This window comes from Rhododendron vialii, chromosome 3a (genome assembly GCF_030253575.1).
Source record: "Rhododendron vialii isolate Sample 1 chromosome 3a, ASM3025357v1".
Taxonomy (NCBI): domain Eukaryota; kingdom Viridiplantae; phylum Streptophyta; class Magnoliopsida; order Ericales; family Ericaceae; genus Rhododendron; species Rhododendron vialii.
This window is the reverse complement of record NC_080559.1, coordinates 784,100-792,805: the sequence shown is the minus strand read 5'-3', so window position 1 is coordinate 792,805 and position 8,706 is coordinate 784,100. Positions and strand designations below refer to the sequence as shown.

General features: G+C 36.8%; 1 protein-coding gene across 2 annotated transcripts; it reads left to right on the top strand.

Moving 5' to 3' along the window:
- The first annotated feature begins 214 nt into the window (after positions 1-214).
- On the top strand, positions 215-5,652 carry LOC131320751 (terpene synthase 10-like). Of its 2 annotated transcripts, XM_058351584.1 has the most exons (7): positions 215-547; positions 645-906; positions 1,292-1,670; positions 4,197-4,415; positions 4,528-4,666; positions 4,766-5,014; positions 5,120-5,652. In XM_058351584.1, exons 1-7 carry the CDS (start codon positions 320-322, stop codon positions 5,414-5,416), a joined length of 1,773 nt encoding a protein of 590 aa, XP_058207567.1. In that variant the 5' UTR covers positions 215-319; the 3' UTR covers positions 5,417-5,652. The 2 variants fall into 2 exon arrangements, with proteins under 2 accessions (XP_058207567.1, XP_058207568.1); XM_058351585.1 differs by lacking the exon at positions 4,766-5,014 and having other exon boundaries at positions 224-547.
- The last annotated feature ends 3,054 nt before the right edge of the window (positions 5,653-8,706 follow it).

Genomic DNA, 8,706 nt, shown 5'->3' with positions numbered 1-8,706 from the left:
TAATCAAGTTTGGGTGACTTAGATGAGTGATGCGGGATAAAATCTTAACACTTACCATTGAAAAGAACTAGAACTTGACTGTGGGGAGGTAGATCTCACCAACTTATCACTATCTGTGAGGGGCTCACATATCAAGATCACTGGACCCAGCCTCTGAGTTCAGTGGGCAATGTTTCAGAAAGGTTTATTAATTTGAGTGTAGCTGGATAGAGGATTTTGGCTTCAACAGTTACATAGGAATGTTATTTATATAGTGTTTTCACGGACTTTATAGCCAAACTATTATAGCAGCTTTGTTAGAAACTTAATTATCAGTGCAATGGCACTTGCTCTTGGCGTTGCAGTTCCTACCTCTTTTTATTCTCCTACCAGGCCACCATCTCAAATCAGTGCCTCACCAGTATATGCTCATGGCCGAGTTCAACGTATTCGATGCAAGGCTGTTAGCCTGCAGACTTGCAAGCAAAATGTCGTTAGGCGATCAGCAAACTACCAACCTCCCATTTGGGACTATGACTACGTGCAGTCACTCAATAGTAAATACGTGGTATGTATATATCGTTAATTTTTTAGTGCCAGCTGCCAATTTTTACGTTGTGCTTCTTTAGAATCAATGCTTGAGAACAATTGTATTAATGATGTAGGGAGATGTGTACGCAAAACAGGCTGCTAAGTTGGTGGAAGATGTGAAGATAATGCTTGACAAGGTAGCGGATCCAGTCGTTGGACTTGAGATGATTGACGACTTGCAAAGGCTTGGAGTGTTTTACCATTTCGAGAAGGATATAAAGAGAGTCTTGGAAAACATATCGAACAACAGTTGTAGTGACCGGAACGAAGAGGATTTGAGCGCCACAGCTCTCAAATTTAGACTTATGAGACAACATGGATATCATATTCCTCAAGGTACTTCAATAATTTCCCCAACCTATTTTACAGTGGATTCTCTCCTTCAAGCCTTTGTCACACGCTTGAGAATTTTACTGGACTTCCAACCGACAAGCCTTGGCTGGGGTTTGTTTCCCCACCGGGTGAGTACCCTGAAATAAGTAGGGGCCGTGACTGATGTGACTGCACTAGCTCTCCGGAGGTTATGGATTGTGCAGTCAGATCCATATAGTGGCCTGGGCTGTAGGGCTGTTCCTCCGTTAAAAAAAAAAATCAAATTTATTAGGGACTATGCGTACAACTTCTATATAATACATGAAATGCTCTAAGGCACCTGATAAATATCAATTATCCAGGAAAAGGAAATATTCTAAGAAATATGACTCTTTCCGCCCTGTTGCAGGGGTTTTTGAGAGGTTTATGGACGAGTCAGGGAGCTTCAAAGCTTGTCTTTGCGAGGATATAAATGGAATGCTATATTTGTATGAAGCCTCCTACTTTTGTGTTGAGGGTGAAAGTACATTGGAGAAGGCTAGAGATTTCGCAACTAAACACCTCAGACAAAGCTTGAAGAGGAAAGATAATCATCATGATCTTGCCATGTTAGTGAGTCACGCCTTGGAACTTCCACTACATTGGAGGGTGACACGGCTGGAGGCAAGGTGGTTCATTGATGTGTATGAGAAAAGACCTGATATGAATCCAACGTTTCTTCAACTTGCTAAATTGGATTACAACATGGTGCAAGCAACTCACCAAGCAGATCTAAAGCATACGTCAAGGTGAGACTTATATTTCACAGAGTACTTGTATGATTCTCATCACGGTCTCTTTTGGCCTTTAGTTTTTGGTACTCCAGAATACTCCCTCCGTCTCGATTTGTTTATCTTTTTTTACTATTTGGGACCTTCTACAAAATTGTCTATATGTTTCAATTTATAATATTTTTTGTATGCAATATGGATCTTATTTGATATATTTCAATTAGATCTAAAATATGATGTTCTCGAAATTCTGTAAAACATTATACATTGTGAGATACAGATAATTTTTTAAAAGATACGTATGTCGAAATTTGACAAATACGTTAGGACGGAACGGAAGAAGTATTTTAGTTCTTCGCTTTCAATTATACATGTGTGTCAGGTGATACCTTTTCAATGATTTAATATTATGAAAAAAAGCAAAACTAATAGGACGATGCTCACAAGCCACAACCATTCTCAAAACATCAGAGTACGTTTTACCTTTTAGGAGACTAACGTGACCCACGAGAACATTTGTTTTTGAGTTATTACTTGTTTTCATTTTAAGAAAATAATAAAAATTTCTTTGTTAGCACCGATGCTCGCCTCTTTCATGTAGGGGACAAGAGATCCAAAGAATGCAATTTTGTTCACATTTCTTAAAAGAAGATGATATTATCCTCTATTTTATTGGTTGAAATGGTGTAGGTCTTACTCCTTGCAATAAATTTTTTGGTAAGCATGACATCACTTTATTATGGGATCCACACTATTTCAACTAATAAAAATGAGGGTAATGTTCATCCTCTTAAGTGAAGGGTGAATAAAACTCAACTCCAAAAGATCTTATTAGGTCATTCTGCTATTTGAAGCTTAAAACAACAGGTTTAAGCTAACCTACAACCTTTATCCTTTTTAACCCACAAGAGGTTGGCCTGGAACTTAGGATTTGCTCCCTTCTAAAATCTGAGGCTTGAAAACTCTCAGGTGCTATCAGCTCTTTTCGGTCCATTAAGTCCATACTGAACTTTGCTATGGCTTTCATTGGGGGTCCTCGTGAGTGAACGTTCATGAGATTGGTGCCCTAGGATTAGTCGGGGGGCGTGTCAACTAAGTTGGCTCGAACACCTGAGTTATTCACAAAAAATAGCCTTTATCCTTGTTTTACTTAAATTTTTGTGTGAAAATTATCTTAAAACTCACTCCAACCTTGATTCAATCTATAACAAATTTAGTTTTACTGAAAATTTTACTTAAATGAAGCAAATTCAAACATTTAATTACAGAGTGCTATTTTGTGCCCTCAAATTTATAACTTTTTCATTAAGCTTAGGTTAAATTTATAATTAGGTCAGAGTCTATTAGAGTTTATACCGAACGAAGATTTTAATTGGATTTTTCCTCAAATTTGAGTAGAAGTATGAGTAAGGGTAGGAGTAGGAGATGGCCCAAACACTCTGAGTTACCAAAAAAAAAAAAGGGTTGGAGATGGTCTTATTAGTGATACAGTGATGCCAAACGGAAGTACTAATGTATAAAGGAAATGGTATAAAATTTTGGAGTCAAAATTGGGTAACTGACATAAAGTATTCATTCCTCAAGTAGTGGTTATCATTGGTGTTCCAAATTCTTTGATGAAAGGGAGTTTTTAGACGTTACATCCAAAGTTGTGAAATCCGTTTCGTACCGGTTGGTACATACTGTTTCGGTGCTTAAACGGAACACAAAGACTCAAGACCCGTTCCGGTTGAAATACCAGCTTGTTCCGGCCAATACCGGATGTACCGGAAGATACCGGTCTGTTTTGGACATTTTTCGGCGTTCTGGACAGTACAAAATTACCTTCTCTCTTTTTTTTTAATTTTTTTTATGACACAAGTTAAAAAGCCGGCTGAACCAAAAAAGAAAAACAAAAAGAGGATTCTCAATCAATACAAATATTTTCTAGTCATCCCCATGATATCACCTCTCACGTTTTTCTCTTTCAAAAATTTAAAATATAAAAGAAAAAACAACAAAATTCTCAAATTAAAAGAAACTTATGGGCTTATATATGATTTTCTTCGATTAAGATCACGATGGAATCGTAATCTGTTTCATAACTTTGTTTTGAGTCTTTTTGGATAATTTTTTGCTGCCATTTGTTTCACGAAAATGATTTTGCAACCAGGTAGATATATATTAAATATATATAAAATATTAATTGCGGTAAATCCTGAATGGTACCGAGATACAGTTCGGTACCGGTACGTATCATTCCAGTAGTGAAAACGTACGCTAGCCGGTACGGGATTGACAACTTTGGTTATATCAGGATTCTGGTCCAAACCTATCTATATGGAGCCTGTGATTACCAATTTAGTAATTTACCATCACCATCAAGGCATCAATTAATATATACGTATGCCGAAAATAGACCAGGCTTGAAAGTTGGAATGTTTTCTTCACATGTCGATCGATGCCGTGTTTTAAGGCTTATAAATATGGTGACACGAGGTAATTGCGTTCTGTTTCTCCCATCCATGAGCTCTAAGTCTAACACTTGTATCTAGCTTAGTATAGGTGGTGGAAAGGTACAGGTTTGGGACAAAAGTTGAGCTTTGCTAGGGACAGATTGATGGAGAATTTCTTATGGACTGTTGAGGTGGACTTCAAGCCACAGTTTGGATACCGCAGGAGAGCGGCTACGATAGTCAATGCCCTGATAACAACAATCGACGATGTTTATGATGTTTACGGTACATTGGATGAGCTTGAGCTCTTTACCAATGCAGTTGAGAGGTTGGTTGTACTAGCGTTGCATGTGAAATATACTACTATGCACAATCACACATGCTTCCTAGTTTTCTTCTGACATGAATAATATAATCGAGATTCATTTTGGTAACTTCAGGTGGGATATAACTGCAATGGAACAGCTTCCTGACTATATGAAGATATGTTTCCTTGCCCTTTTCAACTCGATAAATGAAATGGGTTACCGCACTCTTAAGGAGCAAGGTGTTCACAGCATCCCTTACCTTCAAAAAATGGTATTAGCTTAATCATTATTACTTAATTTAAAGAGATTGTGATTTAAGCCATTCTTTAGAATATCTTTTTGATTAACACTACTATTAAAAATGCTCCAGTGGGCAGATTTATGTAAATGTTACTTAGTGGAGGCAAAGTGGTACTATAGCGGATACACACCGACCTTTGAAGAATACATGAACAATGCCTGGGTTTCAATTTCAGCTCCCGTGATACTAACTCATGCTTATTTTCTAAGTACAAGTCCCATAACCATGGAGGGCTTGCAATGGTTGGTGAAATACCCCAATATAATACGATGGTCGGCCACTATTTTACGATTTGCAGATGATTTGGGAACATCATCGGTGGGCATGCTACATCCCTTACACCATCTTAGTGTATTCCTAATACATAAATACGTATACCTCTCCCAAGCATCAAACCCTTATTCTTCTTTACTGAACGTACAGGATGAAATGAAGAAAGGTGACATTCCGAAATCAATCCAATGTTACATGCACGAAACCGGTGCATCAGAGAAGGAAGCTAGAGAACACATCAAATACTTGATTGGTGAGACATGGAAGAAGATGAATAAAGAACGAGGCGTGAAATCTCTCTGCTCCCATACATTTGTTGAACTTGCGCTGAATCTTGGAAGGATGGCTCAGTGTATGTACCAATACGGGGATGGTCATGGTGCTCAAGGTGTTGAGACTAAAGATCGAGTCTTGTCACTGCTAATCAATCCCGTTCCCCTCGTATAAGAAAACAAAACCATCCGGGACCGGGACAGTGGCTGTAATCTTGAATTCCATGGATGTTTTCCTTATAAGTTGCAGATGATTCATGTTGTCTCCTCCTGTCTAGGAATTCTATGGCTTGTCCTAGCTAGCAACGCACGAGATTGTTAGTTGATACGTGGTTGTAGAATCCGATTAACGCCTGTATTTTCTCTTTGGGTTTGACTTCAAGAGAAAATTTTCAACATTTTGTTCTCCAATTACGGTGTCAAATTTGCTCTCAGAATCTTTAAAAAAAATTAAAAAACAACCCAAGTGCGAATTTTCGTAATCCTAAAGTCCTCTTTTGCAATTGACACGTGATTCCAATTTTGAAGCAAGTTTGTTGTCGACGTGAATTTGACTTCCATTTGAAGATAAATCTGAGAGACTTAAAAGATGTCAATTCTGGCATGTGGAACTCCACATTTTGACGAATTCGTAGAGCGTTGCCGAGCGCATCTGGGCCATCCATTTCTACAGTCAATAGTTCAGATTAAAAACAAACTTTTTCGGAAAATAATTGAACTCTTTCCCCAAAAAAATTTTCTTTTAGTCCGGACCGCTAAAACACATATGAACGGTTCAAGTACGCTTTGACTGCTCCTGTTGGAAACGCTCTTAGGAACAATGGTACATCAATTCACTTTTACAAGTATATAACAGTACTTGAAGATGCAAAAACCGATACGCTAAGTAACTGTTATAAGTAATACTATTTAAAACCCCATAACTTTTACTATTCAACTAAGTTAACTTAAAAGAAATAATAATGTCAAAATTATTTTTATATGTGTCAAAATTATAGTGCATAAAAGTCTTGTACCATGTGCAAGGTACAAGGTTTTTATGCTTTAGAGTTTTGGCACACATAAAAACGGTTTTGGCCGCAGCCAAAATGATTGACTTGAATACTCTTTGATTGGTTTGAGAAATTGAGCTGGTCAAGTTGGTTGTCTTATTTCTCTTCTCAGTAGTGACTTGAGTTCGAGTTCAACGGGGAGCAGGATAGCTTTTGAACCCTCCGTTGACTAACATACTAACATTCCGCTAACCTCCGCTGATGTATACCATATGACCAAAAAAAAAAAAAACTAAGTTAACTTACAAGACAATTCATAAAAAAAAACCCCAAATAATTAAAACCCATTTTTGACAATAGTTTGACTCATCCGACCAACTTGCCATATTTGTGTGGGGCTCACAATTTAAGGCACCAGATCCTTCTCGCGGTTTGATTAAAATAAAAAAAGGCCGTCCAAATCAGGGATTTATACAAATCAAGTAATCAATGTGTAGCTTTTATTATCAGCTTAATTTGTTTTCAAACTTAGTGGTCTTACTAAAAATGTCAATATTAAACCAATAAATCAAACCACGGCACCCTCATTCATCATCCTCGTGTTTTCAAACGTGAACATGCGTTCTGTTGGAGCTTTTACGTGGTTCGGACAAATTTAATTTTAATTTAGCCAAATTCATGCACCTACTCTACACCAGCCTCATTCATCCTCATGTTAATAAATCTCAATGAGCACACATATATATATCCACTTATATCAAGTAAATTATAGTGGATATTACACAATTATCATAATAATGGATTTAAAAAAATACCGGACTAAGGCGCGGATATCTTGCTATCTTCAAAGAGATTCAAGCCATCTGCCACTGGTTGAAACTTGAACCACTGCTGATGCTATAGAACTCCCAATATGGCTTGTCCCCTCCAAAATACAACAGCCCAACCAGTGGCGGAGCCACATGGTGCCCAGTGGGGGCACGCGCCCCCACCTCAATTTTCAATAATTTTACTTTTACCCCAAATTATAAATGCCATCACAATTTGAATTAAAAAATTATACACATTTTCTGTCTTATAACTTACCTCCTTAGTATCTTTGTTAAGTTTTCAAAAAAATACTCTTTTACGTACTTGTTTTCTATAAAGACTCGTTAAATATGTGTGTATTGTAGCAAATTTTATGTATTAAGTTCTCTTTGTTTTTTTTTTTTCATTTTATGGTCGTTTACTACAAGTAAAGATAGAAAATTCAAAAACCATGCTCAATGGTGCTCCCATTGACCTAAATTTCTGGCTACGCTGCTGAGCCCAACTAATAAGTTGGTTGGCTAGAACCACCCTGCACAAGTTTTTTTTGACAAGGAAATATTTTTTGTTTTGAAAAGTAAATCAACCAGTTGAGCACAAGTTTGAGTACAAAGCTCCGCCACAGTAACACCCTTAGAAAATATATACATGAGGTGGTCAAGGGAAACCATGCAAGTAAAATAACAATCTTGCCGACAACACAGTTGATCAATTATCCAAATTATTGCACCAAAACTAGCCGGCCACTCCTCCTCAATAAAACATATATAACGACCACTCCAGCAAATTATGTCTCCAATGATTATGCTCGAAAAATCTTGCTTTTTAATATTAAAATACTTTAACATCAACACATTGCGAGTGTGGGATAAATAGAACTCGCGCGTGTACACGTGAAAACAGAAACAACTTACCCTTGAGAAGAATTAGTAATTGACGTGGGACAGTGCTGGCTTTAGAAATTTTATTAGGGTGTTCAACAATTAATTACCTTATCTCTACTAACCAATCATATATGCAAATTTTTTTTTATGTTAGTGTGAATAATACAAGCAAAAATACAAAAATGCATATCGAAGAATTTTTTTTTTTTTTTGAGCCAAGACTAAATTGGCATAAATAATAGTTTTAGTAGAAAACTGTGGGGTGAATAGCTTTGCATCATTCAAAAAGAAGTCAAAGCATGATACTGATAGATGCTTTTTTTTTTAATCTTAATTTTCGTAATTTTCATTGTTAAGAGTGTGGACCTTATTTTTGAGCTAATATATTAGGTGTTCAATAGTGAATTTACCTAAATTAATAGGTGTTCATATATAGTATAAGAGTAAGTGTTCAAATAAAATCTTATACTCCGTATAAATTTTTTATATGTATATTCAAAAATAAAAAAGCTTTCCATTGACCTATAAGCACATGTGTGGAGCCGCCTATGCTGTGGGGAGGTAGATCTCACCAACTTTTCATTATCTGTGAGGGGCTGGGGCTCACATTAAGATCACAGGACCCAGCCCCTGATTTTTTTTTTTTTTGATCAGCCCCAGCCCCTGATTTCAGTGGGCAATGTTTCAAAAAGGTTTATTTATTTGAGTGTAGCTGGAGACATGGTTTTTAGTTTCAGCAGTTACATGGGAATGTTTATTTATATACAGCGCTTTCACAT

What these genes read in the sequence shown, in the direction of transcription:
- LOC131320751 (XM_058351584.1), top strand. Translation starts at nt 320, where the DNA reads ATGGCACTTGCTCTTGGCGTTGCAGTTCCTACCTCTTTTTATTCTCCT. An exon ending in TGGATATCATATTCCTCAAG is followed by an intron (nt 907 to 1,291) that starts GTACTTCAATAA and finishes GCCCTGTTGCAG; the next exon opens with GGGTTTTTGAGAGGTTTATG. An exon ending in GATCTAAAGCATACGTCAAG is followed by an intron (nt 1,671 to 4,196) that starts GTGAGACTTATA and finishes AGCTTAGTATAG; the next exon opens with GTGGTGGAAAGGTACAGGTT.